At 38.7% G+C, this 27399-nt stretch overlaps 1 protein-coding gene across 1 annotated transcript in view; it reads left to right on the top strand.

Annotated features, from left to right (window-relative positions):
- LOC124545043 (putative tricarboxylate transport protein, mitochondrial) overlaps positions 1 to 15003 on the top strand; it is a 35693-nt gene extending 20690 nt beyond the window's left edge. The window contains exons 5-6 of the mRNA XM_047123828.1: positions 14230 to 14303; positions 14396 to 15003. Of these exons, the coding sequence (XP_046979784.1) occupies positions 14230 to 14303; positions 14396 to 14504 (183 nt within the window). The 3' untranslated portion in view covers positions 14505 to 15003. The remainder of the gene's footprint in view (positions 1 to 14229; positions 14304 to 14395) is intronic.
- Positions 15004 to 27399: the final 12396 nt, after the last annotated feature.

Here is a 27399-nt window from a genome sequence, read left to right as displayed (position 1 = left end):
GATGATAAAATCTCTAATACATAAATTGTCTACAATACAGGCAAAATATTAAAAGGAAAGAAGAGTTGGATGTATTGTCCAGTCATTAACAGGATTATTAGAGGTGTAGCACAAATTTGGTTTGACAAAGGTGGGGAAGGAAATCAAGTGTGCTAAATTCAAAGAATTCACCTGTAAATTTAGGAAAACTCAGGCTAAATATGTGTGGTTTGGCGGGGATTTTAATGCCACTCATCTGAACTGCAAGTGACAATCTCTTTGGCAATATGCTCAGTGGCAACATTCTAAGACAACAGAACACTCAAAAATACTCTGACATAAATATTGTGTAAGTGTTTCACCAAATCATATCAAAAATAGAACACAGTCACTCAGGACATTGACAATGTTATGAATTAAAAGCAATTTCAGGAGATGTAAACAGAGGTTGAAAATCAAGCCAGGCGTCCCTCCAATAATCCACAACCTACATGAGTAAAACGAAAAGATAACAACTTCCTTCAGAACAGACAAAGAGGAGACCAATGCAAGTAAAACATAATGCAGGGTTAAGAGTGCAGAATATATAAAAACAACAGACCTAAAAAGTAAAATGTAATGACTTGGCTAATAAATGAGGCAGGCACAGTTGAAGGCCACTGGAGCGTGACTTGTGGCAAGAGGAACCACACAATATCCCCTCCCCAACCTGAGTACGGTTAAGGCAATTAAAGCAGGGAATAAAAGCCATTGCCAAACTAGTCTGTTGTCCTTTCAATATCAGCTAATCTTCAGGATAAAGAGTTCTTACGATGCAGCTTCTGTTGGAGTGTTACAACGAGAGGACTAAGAGGAAGCTACTTTGGAAAACAAGAGGGAAACATATATTTTAGGCCCTGGTCCTGTGGTCTGGGTACATATTAGGAGGAAGTACGTGAAGTCGTCAATGGATACATTCAAGAGTAGTAAGGTAGAGGTCCCTAATTTCCAATTGCGTTCCAGTTTGGAAGCCCGCCCTGGGTCAACTTTTGGGAGGGGGGGTGACACTTCTGAGAAGGGGAAAAAAAACCTCCGGATGGCTAGGGAATTGGAAATATAGTAACCAAGTATCAGTTGACAACATCAAAACTGTAGACGTAGGATTCCAGCGCCCACCAGAAGACTGTCAATTGGGCTCATACAAAAGGAACCTGTGGCTATCCGTACACAATAATGATAACAAGACCATTGTCCTATATAAATACAGGAGGTATGGATAGGAACATGGAAAGCATTAAGATTCTACACACAGTTTGTTTTAATATGACAGATATGGGTTAGACATGTTAGTTGATTATTGAAGAGGAGGCCCAAGAAAGAAGACTGTGCAACAAACTTTAACTTGGCAGCATTTGTTTTCCGCATTGCTCATGGTCGGTGTGAGGAGGGAGAGCCATGCTGTGGTGAAAAAAATGCACGACGTGTTTTACTCACGATGGTAGATGAAAAAAAGATATTCTCATTCTAGGCTCCAGTGCAATCAATTCACAACTCCTTGAATGATACTTGGCTAAGGCCACAGACTGATGTTGCATTGAAACTTGTCTACATAATAGGAAAGAAATAACCACCAGGCCTATGTGGTCCACAAGTCCATCGCTGGTCATAAGAAAGAGTGTAACACTGCTTCAAACGAGACAAGGTGGTGAGATGTAGATTTCGACTCCTGGAAGCCATACTGATAGATGGACAAAAGGTCTTGCCATTACAGGCTTCAGAACGATGGAACGAGTATGTGAGAACTGTGGTAGCAAAGGCAGATGGTCAACTTCGGTTTATTGGGAGAATTATAGGAAAGAGTGGTTCACCTGTAAAGGAGAATGGATATAAGGCACTGTTGCAACCTGTTCTTGAGTACTGTTCGATTTGTTACCTGTGTTTCAAACAACACACAAATGTTACAGACATGCTTCAGGAACTCAAATGGGAATCCCTGGAGGGAGGGTGACGTTGTTTTCGACAAACACTATTTAGGAAATTTAGAGAGGAGGCCCTTTGCACCCCATCTAAGATGGTATGTCGTAGCATGTATGCCAAGCCAGCAGGCACAGCAATGTGTAGGAAAGCTGCCATCGTCATTCACCTTTGAGATGCATGGTGTCCATCCATCCCAGTGTATATGCACAAACGATAACAAACTCCTGAACAGTTTACAATTCTAAACTAATAATAAATACTATCACTGTGGCGAGCACATCATTTGTTGGCTGGGTTAAGTGTTTGGTAACACCCAGCTTCACCAAAAGTGATACGTTACACTACATATACCTGCCTTTAGGTGAATGATGTTGTCACAGTTCTTATAAATAAATAAAGAATATTTGTAGTGATGAACACACTTTAAAAATTTTAGAATTATAAATTGGACAACACGAACTGGAAGTGACTAACTCGTAGGCTTTGTACTGAGAATTAAAACTGTCCACTTTATATCCCAACTCTACCATATCAGAATAAACTTTCACTGCTTAAACATATTAATTGAACATTAAGTAATGATAATTTTCTCTTACTATTTTAACATTGTCTAACTTCATCTGAAAGCTATCTGTATGTGCACTACATCTCTGGCAATCTTGTGAACATAGGCTTAAATATCCAGAGAGGATATGGAGAGAGAGCAGCAACACAAATAGTACTCTCCATCTGGTTAATTGACTAAAGTACCAAAGGAATTTATAAACCTACTAATTTGTTCTATTCAGGGGAAGCAAATGGCAACTCTTGTTGCTGCCACCCATTTGAAAGATATAAAAAACCTGTACAAATATGTTAAGGTATACTTGAGTCTTTGGGTTTACCAAACCATATTTTAATGTTGAACGATGGAAAACTCCAGGTTGAAAGATTTGAGGTTTGCTTGCTTGTGTGGATGAATGGTGTGTGTTTCTCTTTCTTTTTCTGACAACGGCCTTACCAAATGATTATGTGTAAGTGTTGAGTTGGGTTAGGTTGCAAGTTAACATGTCATCTTCACAGTTAGTAGCATGTTTCTTTCCCTACATTGTTGACATTTTAATGTTGGTCAGATTTCTCAATAGACAGTTCATATTTCACCACAGCACCTATTAATTCATGGTACCATTTCCCTCAAGTAAGAGGAGTTACAATTTTAAAGAACTACAACCTCTCGTTATCTTGCATAACATACTCCTTTATGTCTAACTTCCTTCATTGTGGACAGCACACAAATCTGAGACACACATTATTTATTTATCAAACCAGTATGCAAATCAACTACTGAAAGTCAGATGGCTTCCTCTATTAGGCAGCTTTGAGCAAGCCTTAAAACCCACAGTATTCTACTTCTGTAGAAATCCTCAATGACACCTCCTTCCTCAAAAGGCCATCTAATCACCATCAAATTTTCACTGGGTTAGTGTCCCTGTATGCATCTCCCTTCTCTTTTATTTAAATGTAGATCCTCTTTTCTTTGGTATATCTACCCTATTCATTACACAAATATATAAAAGTAAGGATACAGTATCCTGCACATTATCATCAATCTCTTCTCCTGTATTTTGAGGTGACTTACTCTTACTACCTTTATAAACCTTACCCAGTTACTGAGCTTCGGCAGATGCTGTCTCTTAAGTGTTCTCCTCTGCATTATACTTGATGTGGCCAAGGGATAATAATGTCTTTATTTATTTATTGCTAATGTGTTATGCTGTTGTGGCTCTGTGGGGTAAGATCTGAAAGTTAGCTCATCACTGAACTGCTCTATAACTGTACCTTTCCCCTTCTTACTCTTTCCTCATCGACATGACAATGTTAACATCCTGCATGTCCCCTGTTAAACCCCTAAAAAAAAATTCTTGTTTAGGTAATGTGTCTTCTCTGTAGTTCCATAGTGACCACAAACATCTACAGTGTTTTGAGATATTGCCCCGAAAACTGCCATCCATAAGTATAACATAGTAATACCATAACATAAAAATGTATAGTAATCTTAACATGCATTATCTCAAACATTAAACTTTTATATGGCATTATTAATTAAACCTAGACGAGGGGGAGACAAAATGTATCCAGATAAAGCACAAAGATACTTGGGATATCAAAAATACTTTGTAGAAAGGGTACTAGTAACGTTTTACGATACGATGTAACACTTAAGTTTCAGGAGGCTGATTGTTGCTGTGTTCTGAGAATACTTCATTCTTGCATTTTACCTGCTGTGCCAAGTCTGTGGGCACACTTGTTCACTAACAGGGATAGTTTGGAGTGCTTGCTACGGCATCACGGTCACAAAGTGAGAGTCGGGCAGTTTTGCAGTGCAACTTCATGCATGGTTTAAACACAGACCACTGCTTTGAAGAAATGATTCTTGCACTCTGTGATGTGTGTTCACATCGTTCAACTATATTTAGGTGGTACAGAGAATTCCAAAGAGGAAACGTCCTTCTGGAGGACACTGAGAAGACAGTAAGGCCAAGATCATCAGTTATTGAGGAAAACATTGGTGCTGTGAGGAAAATGCTAGATGAAGACAGGCAAGTGACCTTTAAGCAGATAGAGGATACCTTAGGCGTAAAAGCAACAGCAATTCGTTTGATTCTGCTTGATCATTTGCAAGTAAAGAAACTTTGTTGTCTCTGGGTCCTGCAAAGACTAACAGAAGAGAAGATGACACAACATGACTTGGTGCCAGGAGACATTAAAAAAGTGTTCTAAGGGACAAGCTGTACTATTATGATGTGCCAACTAAAACTCAAAACAAAGTTTGGGTAGCTGTCAGAAAATCCAGATCAGTAAAGAAGTTGTTGTTGTTGTTGTTTTTCCCCTCAGATTGAGTGGTATTGTGAAGCATGTTGTTTTGGATACACAGAAGACAGTCACAGATAAGTGGTACACTTAGCAGTTTCCGCCCTAAGTCATCCAATTTTTGAAGAACCTGTGACTGAAGTCAAGAATGGACACTTGGTTCCTCCATCAAGGCAACGCTCCAGCTCACCGTACCAAAACACGCACTGAATATTTGCGGGATACAGGACTGAGACTTTTTGAGCGCCCTTCTTCCAGTCCAGATCTTGCTCCTTGTGGCTTTGCATTGTTCCTGTATGTGAAACTTAAGCTGAAAGGAGTGCAGTTTTCAGGTGATAAGGACCTCCTGAGGGCTTGGGGCCTTACTCCCTACAGAAACTTGGAAGAAATGGTTTAGGGACTGGGTTTAGAGGATGGACAGGTGTATTCAGTGTGGTGGAAATTACTTCAAAAAAATTAAATGAACAAAGCTGTATTGCAAAACTTTCTTAGTACCCTTTGTATTTGTAGTTTGCAGGAACCGGCTGTGACAGGGACATGTTTGTACTAACATTAAGATGTTAGTACTTAATTATATGTTCAGATAAACCTTCCATTTTATTCTAATTTGTCATTATCTCAATGCAGAATGTAGCATATTATTTTCATCTCAAAACATTGATGAATTTCCATGGCTTCTTATTACATATTATTGTGATGCACGCAAGACACTGACAAATGGCATGTAAAGTAATATCTGCTGATGTTCCAACATACTCTTACTGACATTACATTTGTGTGCGTATTGCCAGAAAACATCTTCGTGTTATAATGTATGCAGCTGTTTAAAAAGCTACGCAAAGAAAGTTTCCTACTTCAGGAATATCAACCATGTTTAGTAGAATACTTAAGGGGCTCTACATTGAGCATAATGCTACACACGATAAATATGGCCATACTGCCATGGCTAACTATTCTGTCTTATTTACATGCAAAGATGCAGAAAACACCTGCAAGGTAGTGTGTAACAGATCGTTACTGAAATGGTAGCTAGCATATTTTTATCTATTATTGATGCAACAGTGAAAGAAATGTAATTTAAACGAGATATTAAAATGAAAGAGGAGAGGCCATTATAGGGAATAATTACAATAGACAGCTGGGGCCTCACAGGCCTTGCTCGGCATAGTCCATACATATCATTCCCTTGAGGTGATTGGCACTTGAGTACCATTTCTGTGTGCCTGTGGTGTTGTGGAAGAGCACCCAAGACATCAATCAAACCACATATCTCAGTTTGCTTAATATATCCTGAAGGCCATGTGACTTCAATTCCAAACCTAACTTTTCGTCTTCTTTTAATCTTCCATAAATATTTAAAGTTAATCTGTCATACCACAAACGTGTAGTTAAACTTGCACTGTATTTTTTGTAAGTAATTACTTTATTGACTGTTAACATTACATCATTTATACTTCGTTTCAAGAAAATATCCGTGCACGATGATATACAAGTGCCAGACACATCACAGACACCACCTGTCACTGGATAAACTGAAAGAACCAGATGTTGTAGAGTGTTTCAGAGAGAGCAACAGGAAACGATTGACAAGAACAGGGGAAAGAAATACAGCAGAAGAAGAATGGGTAGCTTTGAGAGATAAAATAGTGAAGGCAACAAAGGATAAATTAAGTAAAAATCGAGGGCTGGTAGAAATCCTTGGGTAACAGAAGAGATATTGAAATTAATTGATGAAGGAAGAAATATAAAAATGCAATAAATGAAGTAGGCAAAAAGGAATACAAATGTCTCAAAAAAGAGATCGACAGGAAGTGCAAAATGGCTAAGCAGAGATGGCTAGGGGACAAATGTACAGATGTGGAGGCATATATCACTGCCTACAGGAAAATTGGAGACCTTTGGAGAAAAGAGAACCACGTATATGAATATCAAGAGCTCAGATGGAAAACCAGTTCTAAGCAAAGAAGGAAAAGCAGAAAGGTGGAAGGAGTATATAGAGGGTCTATACAAGGGTGATGTACTTGAGGGCAATATCATGGAAACGGAAGAGGGCGTAGATGAAGATGAAATGGGAGATATGACACTATGAGAAGAATTTGACAGAGCACTGAAAGACCTAAATGGAAACAAGGCCCCGAGAGGAGAAAACATTCCATCAGAATACTAATAGCCAGCCATGACAAAAATCTACCATCTGGTGAGCAAGATTTATCAGACAGGCAAAACACCCTCAGACTTTAAGAAGAATGTAATAATTCCAGTCCCAAAGAAAGCAGGTGCTGACCAGTGTGAAAATTTCCGGACAATCAGTTTAATAAGCCACAGCTGCAAAATACTAACACAAATCCTTTACAGTCGAATGGAAAAACTGGTAGAAGCCAACCTCTGGGATGATCAGTTTGGATTCCGTAGAAATGTTAGAACACATGAGGCAATACTGACCCTACAACTTATCTTAGAAGATAGATTAAGGAAAGACAATCCTATGTTTCTAGCATTTGTAGACAGAGAGAAGGCTTTTGACAATGTTGACTGGAATACTCTCTTTCAATTTCTAGGGCGGCAGGGTTCAAATACAGGGAGTGAAAGGCTATTTACAATCTTTACAGAAACCAGATGGCAGTTATAAGATTTGAGGGGCATGAAAGGGAAGCAGTGATTGAAAAGGGAGTGAGACGAGATTGTAGCCTATCCTCCATGTTATTCAATCTCTATATTGAGCAAACAGTGAAGGAAACAAACGAAAAATATGGAGTAGGAATTAAAATCCATGGAGGAGAAATAAAAACTTTGAGGTTTGCCGATGACATTGTAATTTTGTCAGAGACAGCAAAGGACCTGGAAGAGCAGTTGAACGGAATGGACAATGTCTTGAAATGAGGATATAAAATGAACAACAAAAAAAATGGAATGTAGTCGAATTAAATCAGGTGATGCTGAGGGAATTAGATTAGGAAATGATATACTTAGATGAGTTTTGCTATTTGGGGGGAAAAATAACTGATGATGGTCGAAGTAGAGGATATAAAATGTAGACTGGCAATGGCAAGGAAAAAGTTTATGAAGAAGAGAAATTTGTTAAGATCGAGTATAGATTTAAGCGCCACGAAGTAGTTTCTGAAAGTATTTGTATGGAGTGAAGCCATCTATGGAAGTGAAACGTGGATGATAAATAGTACTGGAGGGCAGCATGAAGGGTAAAAATCATAGAGGGAGACCAAGAGATGAATACACTAAGCAGATTCAGAAGGATGTAGGTTGCAGAAGTTACTTAGAGATGAAGGAGCTTGTGCAGGATAGAGTAGTATGGAGAGCCACATCAAACCAGTCTCTCTGGACTGAAGACAACAACAACAACAACAACAACAACAATGCAAAAATGTGTTATACAGTATGTGATCCAAATTATCTGGCCATCACCAAGACCATACATTTTTCATATTTTCTGCCATGTACTCCATATCAGTGACCTCAGTAGTCATTAGACATCGTGAGAGAGCAGAATGGGGCGTTCCGTGGAACTCACGGACTTTGAACATGGTCAGGTGATTGAGTGTCACTTGTGTCATGCGTCTGTATGTGAGATTTCCAGGCTCCTAAACATCGCTAGGTCCACTGTTTATGATGTGATAGTGAAGTGGAAATCTGAAGGGACACATACAGCACAAAAGCGTACAGGCCGACCTCGTCTGTTGACTGACAGAGATCGCCGACAGTTGAAGAGGGTCGTAATGTGTAATACGCAGATATCTATCCAGACCATTCCAAACTGCATCAGGATCCACTGCAAGTACTATAACACATGGGGAGGTGAAAAAAGTTGGATTTCATGGTCAAGCGGCTGCTCATAAGCCATACATCAAACCAGTAAATTGCAAACAACACCTCACTTGGTGGCAGGAGTGTAAATATTGGACGATTGAACAGTGGAAAAACGTGTGGAGTGACGCATCAGGGTACATAATGCGGCGATCCGACGGCAGGGTGTGAGTATGGCGAATGCCCAGTGAACGTCATCTGCCAACGTGTGTCGTGCCAACTGTAAAATTTGGAGGTGGTGGTGCTATGGTGTGATCATGTTTTTCATGGCACTGTCACAGCACAGGTCTACATTGATGTATTTAGCACCTTCTTGCTTCCCACTGTTAAAAGCAATTCGGAGATGGTGATGGCATCTTTCAACACGACCGAGCACCTGTTCATAATGCACAGCCTGTAGCAGAGTGGTTACACGACAATAACATCCCTGTAATGGACTGGCCTGCACGGAGTCCTGACTTGAATCCTATAGAACAGCTTTGGGATGTTTTGGAACACCAACTTCATGCCGGGCCTCATCAATCGACATGAATACACGAGGTGTCAGGATACTTTTGATCACATGTGTACATTTGTTCCTCCATTTCAGGTGCAACTATATGTCAAAATTCAGTAGCTTTTCCCAAATAAGTCAACTATAAGAGGCAGTCATCAAATGAAAACCGAACACCCGCCACAACAGGACCATGGGAGGGTCCATTCTAAAGAAACCACACCACTCCCTAAGAAATTATCCCACTGGGAAACGAGACAATCAATTCCTGTTTCATGGAATGTGCTTTGCTGCTGATGGATCCGCAACAGCACCTTCTCTTGCACTTCCTCATCCGACAAACTAACATTCACACCTGCCCTTCTTCAGGTCGTCAAAGATGTGAAAACCTTATGGAGCAAGATCGGGGAAATATGGAGGATGTTGCAGTGTTTCACAACCAAATCGTTGAAGTGTAATCTTCATCTGATTGACAATGTGGGGATGGGCAATATTGTGCAACAGAATAATTCTCTCCAACAACATTCCTGGGCATTTTGGCTTTATGGTGCATTGTTTCTGCAAAGTGTCTTCACAGTACTGTGCATTTCTTATGGTTCCACCCTCGAGGAACTCAACAAGCAAAGTGTCCCTGCAGTCAAAGAAGAACTTGTGGGAACAGCTTTTAATTGTTTTAGTGATGGATATGCGTTAATGTTTCCACTGTTGGCTTTACCATTCACCCTCGGGCTGTTGTAATGCTGTCAGACAGAATCATCTTGTTGCACGATAACGTCCACCCCCACACTGCCAATCGAACGAAGGCTACGTCTCAGTGACTTGGTTGGGAAACATTGCAACATTCTCCTTACAGCTTGGATCTTTCACGCTATGATTTCCACATCTTTGGTGACCTGAAGAAAGGCAGATGTTGGTTTCAGTTGAACGAGAAAGTGCAGGAGTGGCTGCAGTTGTGAACTCATCACAGCCCGACCCTTCGACAAAACAGGAATTGATCATATCGGAGGGATAAATGTCTTGAGATGTGTGGTAGTTACTTTTGAATGGAACCATTCCATGGTCTTGTTATGGCGGATGTTTGGTTTTCATTTGGCTGCCCCTCATACAATATCTGACAAAGGAGGTGCATCAATAGTTAAGTCGACATTTGACTGACTCTCTATTTCACCTGAATTGTTACCGCTCTCTTCCAAAGTTGTCAAAATGGACCACAGAAGTATACCTTACATAAATCTATGTCTTGTTTCAAAATATTTAGACTGACACTCATGTCTGAGGTTTGTTTTGATCCGATATTTAACTCATCAAAACAAGTAATTAATGGATTTACCACAAAATCAGACCGTACTGATACATCAAAATGTAACTCGTTGCTATTTTTTAGGATAGTAGATTCTAATTCAGCTAATCGATAATTTATTTCCTTTCATGACTCGCTTGTGCTGGTTAAGTTTCTGACTTGTGAATTGTAACTCTGTTTTTAATAACTCTTCTAATGGTTGTGCCACACTCGGCACCAGTTCGAGAACATTTTTCCACACAAGGAACTTATCATTTGGCACCCTCCACCTCCCCCCTTCTCTTGTGCACTTTTACCCATGTCAGTTTTTGCTGCTAACTGTGGAATGCACTGTATAATACACTTGCACTTCGGCACCCATGATGCCCCTCTCAGCTTGGCATGCTGAGCACCACTACTAGTGTGATACATCCTGAGCAGAAATCTTATAGTTGTGGCACATCTGGCACCTCTCTGTGTGTCATCCCGACTTGGTTAACACTGGCATACCCTTACAAAGTAGTCGGTTTAAATCTAATCTGCCTTTGGTAGTAATGACTATCAATTTGCTTAATTAAGAAGTAGTGAACGATTTTGGCACTTAAAATGACCTCATTTGTCCCACAACACCGACCACAACCACAAAATGAAAAACATAAATTCAAGTTGGTTTTGGCACAGCTCACCGCGACACTACACTGATGTGTAGCTAGATCTCTGTGCTGTGTGAACTGCATTGATGAAGGTAGGTCCATTTGGCTGACACAGCTGCTGCTCGATGCTGTGGTGTAATTGTGGAACTGATGACACACAATCATAGTCCACCTGCAGTTCTGTCTGCCAACCCTCTTGATTCGTAGATTTTAGTAAATCCTTCTGTAATGTAAATGTTGTTGATTGAATTAACAATTATTTAACTCACCAATTCCTCTGATGTCTGTAAAGTCTTCTTAGACATAATTATATATAAGAGCTTTGCTGTAATACTTTGGCTGCACTGCTAAGAACAACAATACTATTTGTCTGTGAATACTTCCTTCAAAACATTCTTCTTCACTTTCTAGTAAATGATATAAAATATTTTTGCCAAAAACAGTTACATTACTGGGGAGGGGGGAAAGAAGCACAGGCGAAAGCTGCACCAGATAAATATATTGTTAAAGAACTATGCATGATTAAAATAGTAGATTAAACTACCAACAGAAACAAACAAGTAGGTAATAAAATTAAAAAGATACGCTAATAATTAACTGATCACATACAGTTTGAATATGAGAAAGAATATTTAACTGCTCTACAAAAAGATAAATTTACCTTTAATGTGATGGATGTAATTTGAAGTATGGCCTAATGTCTGTCACTGTCAGACTCGTCACACACTCAGCTTTCTGAAGACTTTTGTCATATTTTGATTTAATGCCCACGATTGTTGAAAGTGAAGTTTTTCATCAGTAACTGGTAGCAAATGGCAGATCAAATGACGTTCGCAAGTCTGACAGTATCAGAATTTCTGCTGTAGCTTCAAGCCAAAATGTTGTGGTTTGAGCCACAGAACAATAACACAAATTCTTCCTGAGATTTTGGTGAGGGATGTTTCATATATTGCATTTATATGGTAAAAAGGATTGTAAATTCAATTTAACAGATTATTATTTAGTTATGGTAGAAATACTTCAGGAATTTGTTTTCGAAGAATGTAATAGACACAGGGAGCAAAAAATTATCTACTACTTGTACAGAAACTAGACTGCAGTTCCAAGAGTTAAAGAAGATGGAAAGAGTTGAGAAGAGAGTGAGACAGGGTTGTAGCCTACCATCCTATGTTATTCGATCTGCACAGCAAAATGACTGTGGAGCAAACCCAGGGAGAAATGTGGGAAGGGAATTTTAAATTCAGTGGTCAGAAATAAAAACCCTAATGTATGCTGATAACATTTGTTTTGCTTAAAAAGATTAAAACAACTTCACACAAAAATTTGGAGGCATCACTTTTCAGCATACCCTCGTAAAACAAGGGTAATGGAATGGAGTTTACTTAGATCAGGTCATGCTAAGGGAACTGGATTAGGATTTTAGACACTAAAAGCAGAATATGAATCTTGTTATGTACGAAGTATAATAGGTGACAATGAAGGAAGTACCGAGGATATAAACATGAAGACTGAAAAAATTTGTTAATATAAAATATGTTAGGAAGTCTTGAAACATGGATTATAAGCAAGATAAGAAGAGAATAGAAGCTTTTCAAATGTGGTGATACTGAAGAATGCTGAAACTTACATGGATAGATCAAATAACTACTGAACAAGCAGTTAATTACATTGGGGAAATAAGAACTTTGTGGCACAACTTGACTGGGATCATTTGATGGGACACATCCTGAAATGTAAAGGGATTGTCAGTTTAGTACTGGAGTGAAGTGTAAGGTAAAAACTGTAGAAGAAGGCCAAGGCCACAGTGAGCAGGTTTAAATGGATGCAAATCACAATAGTTATGCAGAGATGCATGGAGAGCTGCATCAAACCAGTCTTCAGAATGAAGACGACAATGACAACAACACAAATTAAGTGATGAAGTTTGCATATGACAGTGTAATTTGAGTAGACAAGTTTGAACTGTAGAAGAAACAGACATTCAGAATATTTGTGAGACAAGAAGAGCATCACATTTATCAACTCTTAAGCGCTGTTTCAGAGCCCATTCTCAACAGCCATCGCGTTTCCTACGTAAATGTGCTGAAATTTTATAATGTAAGTTTGTGCTGGGACTGAAGTTCAGTGCACAATTCGCTCAAGTATACCTTCAAGCTTGGTACAAACAGTGGAATATGTTATACAGAGTTCTATGTATCATGCACTAAACTTCTTAACAGGTGAACACTGCGAACAAAACTGAGCAACTTGCTAAGTCACCAAACACAAAGTATTAACATACTGTTCACAAACTTCCCACACAGCTGTGATAAAACTTCAACACAGCTAGCTCCTAGCTCCTGAGTGTGACTGTTGGAACCTGGCAGGAGAACGCCATACACCAGCTATGAAACACTGGCCAATTTCACTATGTAAAAGCAACAGTGTGGCTGAAAACTGCAACAAATTAATTTGAACATTAACCTTAGTAACGACTGTGACTGCAACATGAAAGAATCTGTAACCAATGACTATAATTATTTTTTATTTCCTCCCCCTCCTCACAATATGTGACCCCCAATTTGAAAAGCCTTGCTTTAGTGCATACAGATAAATCTGAAAGTCTTTGTAGTATGAAAGAAATATTAGATTTGAATCATCAGTGAGGCCATAATGAATTGCTAGACAAGGATCAGAATTCCAATCCATCCCAAGACAAATCCAGTACTTTAACCACTTTGTTAGACTATTCACTCAGTTTGATAAGAGGCAGCAAATAAAGACTCTGCCATTACAATACTGTCATTTCTCCTTTCCAAATTGATAACAATAGCTCAATAAACTTCTGTTCTCACACTACAGACTTCCATTGAAATTGTGATGGTAAATGCCGCCAGATATCAAAAGATAATCTGAACTTGCAAAACAATGTTGAGTGACCGTATTAAAAGAAACTTTGAAGTTGCGAAAAAATATTCAGTGTCCATATCAAAATCTATGGAACGCTGAACCTTGTTTCACAAACTTGAAGTTTCTTTTGATATCTGCTGATGGCAGTAGCTAAAATGGCATAATAAATAGAGAAATTTATTTAGTGATTGACAGTTTTATTCACCTAACTGATCCAAGAGAACCCTACATATTTTGCTACAAAAGTAACATAAAATATTTACATCTTTGTATCCTGAAGTGAGAAACGTAATGAGGCTTCTTTTCCATAGGGGCTTGAAGCATCAAAATACAAAAATACGTTTGACTGTTTCTATAAAATATGGAAGAATGAAGGCCCATTTGCGTAAGTATTTCCACTGATTTCCTGTGGTATAATATTAATATGTAAAAAATATCAGTTACTTACCATTTGTTTTTTGCCAATGTGTCGAAAAGGTTCTATAAAGGAACAGTTCCACGTCTGGGCAGAGTATGCTTGGATGTAGCAATTACATTCATGATTTACGACTCGTTCATGGAACTGTTTAACAAGATCTGGCCATGAAGACTGACATACATACTGTGAGTGACCAGCTCTCTTACCTTGCCAGGTTGGAGTTATTATTGTTTGAACAGCTGTGCTGTTAGAATGTTTTACAATATGCATGTACTGTGGTTTCTTTATATGTTGTTGAGTTTATTTTTGTTTATTTCTATAGTTTGTTTTTTGCAGATTAACAAAAGTTAAACGTATTTAATGCTGTGTTTTAACATTCCCTTTTTGTATTATACTATTAATGTGTGTGAATTTTGTGCACAAAAATAACTTTCCCTTTTGTGGAAAATGTAAGTACAAAACAGCTAAGTGCAATACTATGTTCTCAATCTGGCTGCTGCAATGTGGAAAATGGAAGTGCTGAATTTTTAGTTATGCTAAGAAAGTTGCACAGAGTAAGTGGTATGTTGTGGCTGATTAATTTTCACACAGCAGATAAGCCAGAAGCAGCTTCCAAGCTTGTTTCTCAGACTGACCTATAGAAATAAAAAGCTTGATATTCTTTAAACAGTCATTGAATTTATTGGCTGTGTGTTTTAATGGCTGACACATAATGTAATAAATTGTACAAATCAGTAACTTTTAATGAAGCTACACAGAGCATAATTTATTGTGCTTCGTGGAACAAATTCAGAGTTTTTATTTTTATATTTTGTTTTGTGTATTGATTTCATTCATTATATAGGGATCTAGTTTATACTAAACCCACACTTACCATTTTCAATATCTAAAATACAAACTTCTTGGCTAGAAAGTGCATTGTAGATAATGACTGTGGTACACCGATTTTGTGCAGTCTGCATAACTTCAGCACCTGAACTGTGAGACTGATCATTTCTAACTTCCTAGTACTTCACGGTAAGCGTTCAAATAATAAAATTACTCTCTCCACTCCCAACAATTAATCTGCACAGCATGAAATAATTTTGACAAACAAATCAAAAAGTATATTGTTGACCGTGCTAAATCCTTTAACAATTTCCATGGCATGTAGCATAAAATAATAATAAAATGTGTGACTCAAACAGCAGCTTTACAAAATTATACATAGATTTATGACACAAAATTCCTTCTATACTTTATATTAACATTACTGTACCATTGAACATTAAATATGGTTTGATACTGACTCTACAATTTGGGAAGCCAATACCATTTTATTTACTTAAATATCACAAACTATGTTTGGCTAATCAACCTAAAGTTCATTTGTATTTCAAATATTAACTATTTACGGCACATTTATTGTCTGAACCTGTACCTATATCACATCAAATTAGCTATGGAAACCAGGTTATCATCTCAGTCTTGTCATGGATCGCTTAGTATTTTAAGAAAGTCCACAGAACTGTCAGCTATGGGGATGGTAAGCCTAATGCTGCCACAGTGATTTACTGTAAATAGAAGATTCACGTGGTCACTTTCCTTAGTGTTGCATCTCACTGATAAATAACCCTACACTTCAGTATATACCAAACTATCAATAAACAGCAGTACTTTTATTTTGACAGTAGCCATGTGAAATAGTCACTCTCCTACAGCTTAAATACTAATTCACTACACGATACAGTGGAAATCACACATAATATGTTCCCTTTGCACTACTAATTCCCAAGTATAGTTTACAAGAAATTTCCAACAGGGTGGTAGCCACACCCTCCATACTAGTCTGACTTACTCATCTACAACTTAATAGTGGCACAATACAATATTGTTGCATCTTCTGCTATAGTCCACCCACCCTCCCTTTGTTGCTGTAAAATTTATGGTACGCACCTCCCTCTTTAACAACTTACTCCGGCCTCATCACTGGTAACTCTCCAGATGCAGACGACAATTTTATTCCTGTTGCATGCAAAGTTGGAAACTGCTCCACAACACAGGTTTGACTCTTGTCAGCTACCAGACCTTAGGTTACAGTAATCACTCTTTTTAGTATCTTAACTCCCCAACCTTTCCTCTGTTCTGTAAAAATGAAGGTTCATACCATTTACTTTTTCTCTCTCAGAGTTTCAATTTACTCTCTGTCTATTTGTTCTATTACTTTTAACTCAGCATTTTCACAGCTTCCACCATTGTTAGGTTTCCTACTGTACACCCTTTACATTCCAATTTCTGGATGAGTGAGCACCATTTTATTGAATAATAAGCAACTCTGGGTGTGAAAACCATAATCTCTGTTACTGTTTGTGATCATGTTTCCTGCTAGCTATCGTTGTTGTTGTTGTCTTCAGTCCTGAGACTGGTTTGATGCAGCTCTCCATGCTACTCTATCCTGTGCAAACTTCCTCATCCCCCAGTACTTACTGCAGCCTACATCCTTCTGAATCTGCTTAGTGTATTCATCTCTTGGTCTCCCTCTACGATTTTTACCCTCCACAGTGCCCTCCAATGCTAAATTTGTGATCCCTTGATGCCTCAGAACATGTCCTACCAACCGGTCCCTTCTTCTAGTCAAGTTGTGCCACAAACTCCTCTTCTCTCCAATTCTATTCAATACCTCCTCATTAGTTATGTGATCTACCCATCTACTCTTCAGCATTCTTCTGCAGCACCACATTTCGAAAGCTTCTCTTCTCTTCTTGTCCAAACTATTTATCGTCCATGTTTCACTTCCATACATGGCTACACTCCATACAAATACTTTCAGAAACGACTTCCTGACACTTAAATCTATACTCGATGTTAACAAATTTCTCTTCTTCAGAAACACTTTCCTTGCCAGTGCCAGTCTACATTTTAAATCCTCTCTACTTCGATCATCATCAGTTATTTTGCTCCCCAAATAGCAAAACTCCTTTACTACTTTAAGTGCCTTATTTCCTAATCTAATTCCCTCAGCATCACCCGACTTAATTCAACTACATTCCATTATCCTAGTCTTGCTTTTGTTGATGTTCATCTTATATCCTCCTTTCAAGACACTGTCCATTCCATTCAACTGCTCTTCCAAGTCTTTTGCTTTCTCTGACAGAATTACAATGTCATCAGCGAACCTCAACATTTTTATTTCTTCTGCATGGACTTTAATACCTACTCTGAATTTTTCTTTTGTTTCCTTTACTGCTTGCTCAATATACAGATTGAATAACATCGGGGAGAGGCTACAACCCTGTCTCACTCCCTTCCCAACCGCTGCTTCCCCTTCATGCCCCTCGACTCTTATAACTGACATCTGGTTTCTGTACGAATTGTAAATAGCCTTTCACTCCCTGTATTTTACCCCTGCCACCTTCAGAATTTGAGACAGTATTCCAGTCAACATTGTCAAAAGCTTTCTCTAAGTCTACAAATGCTAGAAATGTAGGCTTGTCTTTCCTTAATCTATTTTCTAAGGTAAGTCGTAGGGTCAGAATTGCCTCCAGTGTTCCAATATTTCTGCGGAATCCAAACTGATCTTCGCCGAGGTCGGCTTCTACCAGTTTTTCCATTCATCTGTGAAGAATTCGCGTTAGTATTTTGCAGCTGTGACTTATTAAACCGATAGTTCGGTAATTTTCACATCTGTCAACACCTGCTTTCTTTGGGATTGGAATTATTATATTCTTCTTGAAGTCTGAGGGTATTTCACCTGTCTCGTACATCTTGCTCGCCAGATGGTAGAGTTTTGTCAGGACTGGCTTTCCCAAGGCCATCAGTAGTTCTAATGGAATATTGTCTACTCCCGGGGCCTTGTTTCGACTCAGGTCTTTCAGTGCTCTGGCAAACTCTTCACGCAGAATCGTATCTCCCATTTCATCTTCATCTACATCCTCTTCAATTTCCATAATATTGTCCTCAAGTACATTGCCCTTGTATAGACCCTCTATATACTCCTTCCACCTTTCTGCTTAGAACTGGGTTTCCATCAACGCTCTTGATATTCATACAAGTAGCTCTTTTTTCTCCAAAGGTCTCTCTAATTTTCCTGTAGGCAGTATCTATCTTACCCCTAGTGAGATAAGCCTCTACATCCTTACATTTGTCCTCTAGCCATCCCTGCTTAGCCATTTTGCACTTCCTGTCGATCTCATTTTTGAGACGTTTGTATTCCTTTTTGCCTGCTTCATTTACTGCATTTTTAAATTTTCTCCTTTCATCAATTTTTGAAAAATAAGACATAGTTTCTCATTAAAGCAGTAGTTTCTTATCAATGTAACTACCATTTATTATATTGGAGATATACCACGTAGTCAGTTTCTTGATAAATGGGACCAAATTCTACGCTCTCCATCCCCCTCCTTGCCACCCCTCTCCCCATTGGCCAATGAATTTCTCCTTATAGCACTTCACTTCATTAATGATCAAAAGTATAGTCTCTTAAGATATGGCAGTCACTAGAAAAGAGAAACAAACTAAAATTCAATTTGCAGAACAAATGCATGTCATATGAAAAGTAGTAGGCCAATAAACACAAGATGACTGTTGAGGGGAAGCACATTATTTGAATTTTCAAAATAACATAAAAGCTCTAAAAATGTATCATGTTGAACCACTGCATACATTGGTCCTGATTTCTTCCTACAGGTCTTACAATCAACACCAATATACATGGAATATGTGCATTACTAATAGCAAAATAGACTCATAAATTTTCTTTAAACGATGTTTTGGGCAATATTTCAGATGTACAAATTGGAAGGGATGGGGATGCAAAAAATGTTAATGCAAATATAAAAGCTTTTGTGAAAAAATGTATAGCCCTGATACACAAAATGTTCAGAGCAAAGATCACTCTACATTTTTATCCAATATATACTGGTTGCTCTACAGTAAGTGAAACAGGGATGTTTACTTACCATCATAATGGCACCCAAAACTGCAGTATCTGTTGTAACTGCGACCAGGACAGCCGCGGGGTAGCGATGACGGAAAGCGTGGCGGGACCCGCGGAGATGCCCGCGAACAACAACACAACGGAAGAGGACAGGCACAACCAACGAAGGAAAGAACGAATACAACAAGATCGAACAACGAAGTCACAAGGAAACGAACACGTCCAGTTGTACACATAACAAGGAGGAAAACTGTCTAGCGCGAAGCGAGGTGTAAACCGACGTATGCGAGATTAGACTCGCTTGCTGAGCGCGAAGCAGGGCTTAAGTACGCTATCGGGGGTGCGGCTATTGGCCGCTGGGACCACGTGTTCCATTGTGGCGTCCTCACACTAACAGCGGGCCAGGAAACATGCACCGCCACAGCTTGCGGCGCGATGGTGCAGAGACCTCTATGGGTCTTTGACGTCCATGACGTCTGGCGCGGATTCATATTCCGCGGCGCACGGTACCAGAGTATCAATTGCTTTATTTACAACCAGGTGCAAGCTCATGAAGTATTTGTCATAGCAACTGTGGATTAACAACATGACATTCAATAAATATATAAAATCTCTGAGACACCATAAAACAATCCAAAATATACATGTCACGGATGAATAAATCATCTAAAAATGTACTGCATCGCTTAACTATCTTATTTCATATTAATCACAAGGTTGCATTTTTAGAATAAATACTGTGTCTGATGTAACTGTTATTAAGCACTCAGCTGTCATTGGGAGCGCAATGAGTTCATGTACATGGCAGAATAAAAACAAGAGGGTTGTATTGCCAGGCTCTCAAATTTATGAATACAGTAGAATCTACATCCTTTAAAAATTTCGTCATCAGAAACATTCGAGAAGTAAAAGAACAAGACATACTGAAATTGAAAATTGGAGCGAATTGCTCCAAATCCAGTATCAAGAGAGACAGAAGTTGCAACAATCAACACAAGATTAGTACCCAAGATGCAGATTCCAGAGCACTTCTAAAAAGAGCTGAAGGTAAATGAAAAGAGCTAAATTTGAAAGTAAGTGAAAATGGAATATTCAGGGTGGAATATAATACATGTATACAAGCATAGATTATTACTCACCAAACAGAGGTAGCACTGAGTACAGACACAGTCGTGTAGAAACAGAAAAAAGTTGAAATATTGTTGCCTTTCAGAGAACTTCCTTCACTGGAAGGAATATCTGGGTTAAACATCATTTTGATGTGAGGTCATTAAGAAGCAGCTCATGCTCTGGCGGGTGAACAAAGGGGAATGAAATCAGCTGCGCTCTTTTAAAAGAAACCTTCTTGGCATTTGCATTAGGTAATTTTGAGAAATCACAGAAAACTTAAATCCTGTTGGCCTGACACGGATTAGAAGTACCATCCTCCTAAAAGCAAGTAAAGTGTTTTACCACAGTGCCACCTTGCTCGATGTCCTTTGTTGCCATGCACTCCTACCACAACATAGTTGCTGAAGTAGGACTAGCAGTAATCAAGGACTGGGTAAGCAGTGAGAAAATGAAGAGTAGGCAATGAAAAGAAAAGATTGTGATGCTGCTATGGAACAAACAGCTTTCTGGAAAGGTAAGTTTGGAGATTCCTATAGCTGATTCAGCGTAAGTGGATCCATGACAGTTCGGTGGTCTGGGCACATCAGCTTTGCACAGCTACCTCAACAAATAATGTTATGTGATTTTGTAAACGTCTTTATGGCAACGTGTCAGTGATGTCATAGGTCTGTAGATGGCTGCTGTTTTTGCTTGCAGCTATTAGCTCTTCATAGTTTAGAACTGGCAACAGTGCTGCAAGCGTTCGTGGAAATAAGAGTGGATGGGACATCTATTTCTGGCAGAGTGAGTAGATGTGAAGGATTCTCAGCATACAAGGAAGAGACTGCTTGCCACAGTAAAAGCAATGTCTCAGGATATCCAGAATTTTTTCGTGTAGATGGGATGGAAGTTGTCAAAGTAGAGACATTGACAGGTTTGACATGTAAATAGTTTCTCACGGAGCCACTGATGAGGCCAATGTCAACTTCTAGGAAGGTAGTTCACTGAGACGGGAAGGAACAGGTGAAATGAATCAAGGATAAAAAGCTGCAGTTCTTGAGTAAAATGGACAAGAGTTCCTTTCCATTAACCATCTTGAGGAATCCTTTGTAGCCAATCAGAATCACAAACCTCTTACTTGGTTTGAACAGAACAATTACATCTTTTAGCTCACGTTCGGTAGACGCTATCCTCATTCCTCCGTGGCCTCAACACATGCTCTTCAATTCATTTAATGTATTCTTCCTCAGCACAGCGAGGTACCTTCTGGGATCATGTATGCCACAGCACTGATGGAGCCTTGTGTGTTTACTGTGTTCGCAATTATTATGATTTTGCTCAAATGTAATGTTAATTGAAGGTTCTCCTGAGAGATTACTAAGGGGGATAATGTACTGTTTGAGTATTCTCCAGCTGGCCGCTGTGGCCGAGCAGTTCTAGGCGCTTCGGTTCGGAACCGTGCTGCTGCTACTGTCACAGGTTTGAATCCTGCCTCAGGCATGGATGTGTGTTATGTCCCTAAGGTAGTTAGGTTTAAGTAGTTCTAAGTCTAGGGGACTGATGACCTCAGATGTTGAGTCCCATAGTGCTCTACAATTACTTTGTTTCAGTGGTGGATATTTTAATCATTAAGTAGCTAATGCTACACAGAAAACTTTGTAAAGTAATTTCAGAATTCATCAGCACATTTGGATGAGAATACAAATCGAAGTGAGAGCACTTACATGAAAACACAAGCTGTAGAGAAGAAAGCCTTTTCCTTGGACACATGACAGCAGCAGTTGTGCTCATTTTTTAAAATAGTCATTAAAGGCTATTCCAATGTAAAAACATGGATGAGACTATGGAGGAGCAGTCACCAGTGTATCTACATAAAAACAGAGTATAGATGCTTCATTTACTACCATATTATTTTTTTGCTTTTTATCATTAAAGTTTTGGTGAAGTGAGGTTTCCTTCGAGAATGGGTATTGTTTTTCTCTCTCTGCTACAGTTATTCAGTTCAAGAATATTAAGAAAAGTGGAGTGTTTTTGCAGAGCCTGCTTGTTATATTTACTTTTATTAGTGTGGCTGAATCTAAGGTAAGACTACTTCATTTTCTGGCTACTGTAATAGTGTTTGATACTAGTGAGGCCCAAAATACTTTACTGCATTTTGTATTCCAGGGCATGAAAACTTGCTGTTCTCATTTGCGGACACTGGGCACTTCTGTGATAAATGTTACAGTTTTCGGTCTTTTCAGATTTCTTTGTCATGGCTCACCAAATTTTTAAAACTGTTGAAGAGGTAGTAGAATACCTATTTTCTGATGAAACAGAAGCAGATATGGTAGCTCCACTCTAGATGGAGCTGAGTAGATAGATGAAGATGACTTGTTAGGAAATACTTACGTAAGCAGTATTGTAGGTACGACTTAAATTTTACATGAAAGAGACAACAAAGAAATTCCTCATGTATCTTCTAAAAGAGCCCATAAAGAGGAAGTTAAATAGGTGTGATCAGGTTCCGACATTTTCATTTCATGGCTTATAGCTTTTCTGTTTTTTGTTTGTCAGATGAATTGATAGAAAAGTTGTATGATCTCACGTGGGTACAAGTTTTTGAAGAATTGTCCAGCGAAAGAGATTATTGGTCTAAGGATGATGAGCTTCGTGTTCAAATAATTAAAGATGCAATGAGTTGTAACAGGTATCTTGAACTGAACTGAAACCTGTATTACATTTCAATGATGATAAAAAGGCCAATGAAAACAAAAGGAATCTTTCTAAACAAAACCAATTATCAAATATGGGGAGCCTTTCAGAAAATTTTTAAATAACTGAGAGGTACTACGGACATCACCCTATAAAGCAGTTTATCAGACTACAGCCCATACCCTTTGTATATCAATTGTGCACCTTATGTGGTACTGGTGGCTACTGTTACAGCTTCGTACAATATTGCGGGAAGGACCAGCAGGACAACTGGGTTCCATAGAAGTTTTGAAAATGATGTCCATTACTGATGAGCCGAACAGGTACAAAGTATTTTTTAACGATTACTTTGGTAGTCATGATCTGCTCGCCCGACTGAAGGGACTAGGATTCTGTACAAGTGGTAAGAGAAAACAGAACAAGTACCCCTGTCAACCAGATAATGTAATGAAAAAGAAAGGGACAGGCTATTTTGGGTTCTTATTTGACAGAGAGAGAGAGAGAGAGAGAGAGAGAGAGAGAGAGAGAGAGAAGGAAATTTTGTCACAAAATGAAATGACACTGTATTCCCTACTGTCAAATTCTAATGTAGAAAGTCCCAGAAAGGAAAGCTCAGTGTTCGATAACCAAATGCACTGAACACGTACAAGAATTTCATGAGGCATTTATCTTCATGACTGGCTAATACAGAAACATGCAATTGCAGTTTGTGCTAAAATACTGGTGCCTTGTTACATGGATGGTAGATACAATGTTGTAAATCCATATCTGGCAATGAAAGAATTTCTCTTTCATAAGAACATATCTGAAGAAAGGTATTGACATAAGGTCAACTAAGGGAAGACCAACAAAACTCGCCTCATCTCCTTGGATTAATGTACTAGAAATACAATACGACCAGAAACTGCATGTCATCCAGAAGCATAGTTTGAGAACATACTGTGGGAAGTGTGATGTTAAATTCTGTATGGAATGCTTCCTCAAATATCATATTAGATTTTAGTTAGATTTTGGTTTTGGGGTTAAAACTTTTGTAAATGTGAGTTATTGTAAAATAAATAATAATTTTGAAATGTTGTTATGAATTTATTATAACAAATTTCCTTATCCCTTGTCATTTTTTTTATTAACAGGGAGTACGCACTGACAAGGAAAAAAAAAATTCCCCAGAGTTTTACCAGATCTCCCGGTTACAAATGCCAATTTTGCCATGTGAAAACACACTTCTTCCAAGGTGAACCTACACTTTTTCCATCATAAGTGACAGTGTACTTTCTCTCAGAGCTGTAAAAATATCAATCTTCTTTTGAATGGTAAAGGTTTTTACACCAGCATAGAACTTCCTGGCACTTCAGAAAACAAAACTCTGCGGTGGTGTGTGTGTGTGTGTGTGTGTGTGTGTGTGTGTGTGTGTGTGTGTGGGGGGGGGGGGGGGGGGGGGCAGGGAAGTGGGGGGCGGGGGGGGGGGGGAGGGGGAGATGTTTGAAGTGCAGTGACATGTATGCTGCATTTTATTTTCATATTATGATACGCTGCATATTTTCGAATTACGAAATATGAATTTGAATTCCACCAAACACAGCATGTTAGTTTCCGAAGCATTGCAATGCACTATTGTGAGCCAATCATAGCTCATATCACGTGATGTCGCCAGCCAATAGCAACATCACTATTGGGTAGCATGAACACACATTTAGGAAAAGTTAATGGTTTAAATTAATGTACATAGTGTACCTACATGGAAGCCAAGCTTTCACATAAATTGGCCTCAAAGATTAATAAGCTACACTTTTCACATATAACATTGGTCTTTTTAGTGTATATCACACTTTAAGATACATGACACAAATCTACTAGTAACATTTTAAACAATGACATTAATGTTTGGTCTTCTGGTCCTCAAAGTGTTAAGTTCTAAATGCGAGTCAAACACTCTTAACAAAGTTCATCTTGCGTAAAAGGAAATTTCCTTTGAAAATAACGCTTTTCAAAGAACAATTCATAATATTTTCTCACAACCTCTTAGACGGGGGTTCATTTCAGCAGCGACCAGAGAGCACCAGGAAACAGGCATTACTGCGCATGGGCAGCTATGATGGTGTAGGAAGTCTTATGTTCGTACACATATAGCATTAAGGGAAATCGTACTAAAATGCATAATTCAACTTGAAGGACATATTCATAGTCCAGATTCACAAAGAAGTAGGCCCCAATCTGATATTAAGCTTTTCAGTGCGCTTTTTGGGGTGCAAATTTTCTAGGAATAGCAGAACTGTGTATTGTCTCATGTTTGGTTCTGTATTATGGCATAATGCTAAACATGCCAGAAGATGAAAATGTGCACTTGAAACTCAGTGAACAGTTGAAACTAGCAAATAGTGTGGAATGAAACACCTCGCTTCTTATAAATTGACTTCATCAGCAGAAGGATTAATAAAAGCCGCATCTATTTAGCAAACTGACAAAAATAACTTCATTGTTGTGCCAGGTGATTTATGCTTGACTGCCCAAAAACGTTGAAATAAAATAGTCAGAAAACTGAAACTAATAAAACTTCCATAATTATGTGAATGTATTTTAAATCACTTGATAGCTCCTGGACACAGAAATCTGTTATGTTTTCATTTGATGTATGAACTGTAAGTAAAATCACTAAACTGTAAGCAAAATCACGAAACATATTCACGGGTCACTATCATCCCCCTCCCCACTACAACCCAGACTGCTCTGCACTTGCACGAATGTTGCAGCTTGGACACGCCAGAACAGTTTTTCTGTTTAGCACGTGTGCTTCTTGCTACCGCTGCAGCCCCACTTCAAGTATCCTCAAAGCAGGAGAAGGTACTGCTCATATGCAACTCAACTGCACATGTGCAGAAGCCTGCTGGCAACTGCTCAAAACGGACTTAATGTAGACAGTTGTGACGTCACGCTCTTCGGAAGCAGTTTTCCGTTATGAAGTATTCCCTAGTCTTCATTCTAAAACCTTTGACACATTTTGCTTTAGGCAGGCACTTGTGTGTGCACTGTGTTTTATTGTTGACAATGGCACATTTCCTTTCCAACTTAAATTTTATTTTGGTTTCATTCTCTCGTTTACATTTTATTGTTGCAGTATTATTCAGCGGGACACAGTAAAATTCTTTGTTATGCAATCATTTCTTACCAGTCAAAATTTCAAAAATTTAACTGCAGACTAAAACAATGAAAAACTCCCAGAATTCTAAAAAATTCCAAGGTTTTTCCCAGAGCATAAACACCCTGATTAAGTAATGTAAAGATAAAGCAACTGCCAAGCATTCAGTACCCTCAAATGAGGACAGTCCAAAATTTCACATTTAGGCCCTAAGTGAACAAAATTTTCTCATTATTTCCATAAACTGGGTTGCCAGTTTTCCAAAAGTTATAAACATACATTAATTAAAAATAAATTGGGCATTAATGGGTTACAGTCCTTTAGACTTGTGTCATTGCTACTGTAGGTGTGCTTTACCACTCTCCACCATAAAGGAAACTTCAGATGTGATGTGCACCACAATCCAGCCAAAGATTTTTTAACTACTCCAATACCTCCCACATTCCTTATAGCAGGCTCATCCAAGAATTGCGCCCGGCAGGCGCAAGGCAGTGTAGTTCAGTGCCCCGTCCGCGACCGTGTGTCGCCATAGGAGGGAGGGAGGGAGAGGGAGAGGGAGAGGGAGAGAGAGAGGGAGAGAGAGAGGGAGCTGCAGAGCGAGTGAGACCTCACAGCACTGCTCTGCGCTGGACTGTCCAACAGTCAGATCTAACGTAAACAAAATATTCTATTTGAGAATTAATTTTATGTAAGGGATATAGAGTCTCATTCTTACTGTTAGTAGTTACAAGTAAGTATTTTTTGTTATACTTCATCCTACAATTTTTTGTATCCCTTTTCAGAGTTTAGAAATCGGATCCTTAGTTTGCTGTTTTGTATGTAATAATTTCAACTAACCAAGTTTGAAAACTTATTAAAATAGAATTAAGTTTATAAAGCTCTTTAATTCTTACAGTCAACATTGTTAAAGAAGACAATTAACATTTTACACGTTTTTCTTTTTCGAGGAAACGATTTGTCTAGGCTTGGTAGAATATTCCGTGAGACTGCTAACCTCAAAGAATTGATCAAATTTTTATCGCCAAGGAATGAACGGTTCTTAGTTTTAGCAAGCTTTAAAAGACAGAAAAAGCGCTCACAAATATAAGTGGAAGAGAACTTTGGCCGCGTGCTTGTGCAAAAGAGGATATTTCTCTCGTGGAAGACAGCTGTAAAAGTCATCCAAAGTTTTACACATAAGAAAGCAGTCCTTCAGGCGGATATCGCACTGCAGGTCAATCGGCTCTAGT

Source organism: Schistocerca americana, chromosome 8 (genome assembly GCF_021461395.2).
Source record: "Schistocerca americana isolate TAMUIC-IGC-003095 chromosome 8, iqSchAmer2.1, whole genome shotgun sequence".
NCBI lineage: Eukaryota > Metazoa > Arthropoda > Insecta > Orthoptera > Acrididae > Schistocerca > Schistocerca americana.
The sequence above is the reverse complement of the archived record's forward strand: the minus strand, read 5'-3'. Positions and strand labels throughout refer to the sequence as shown.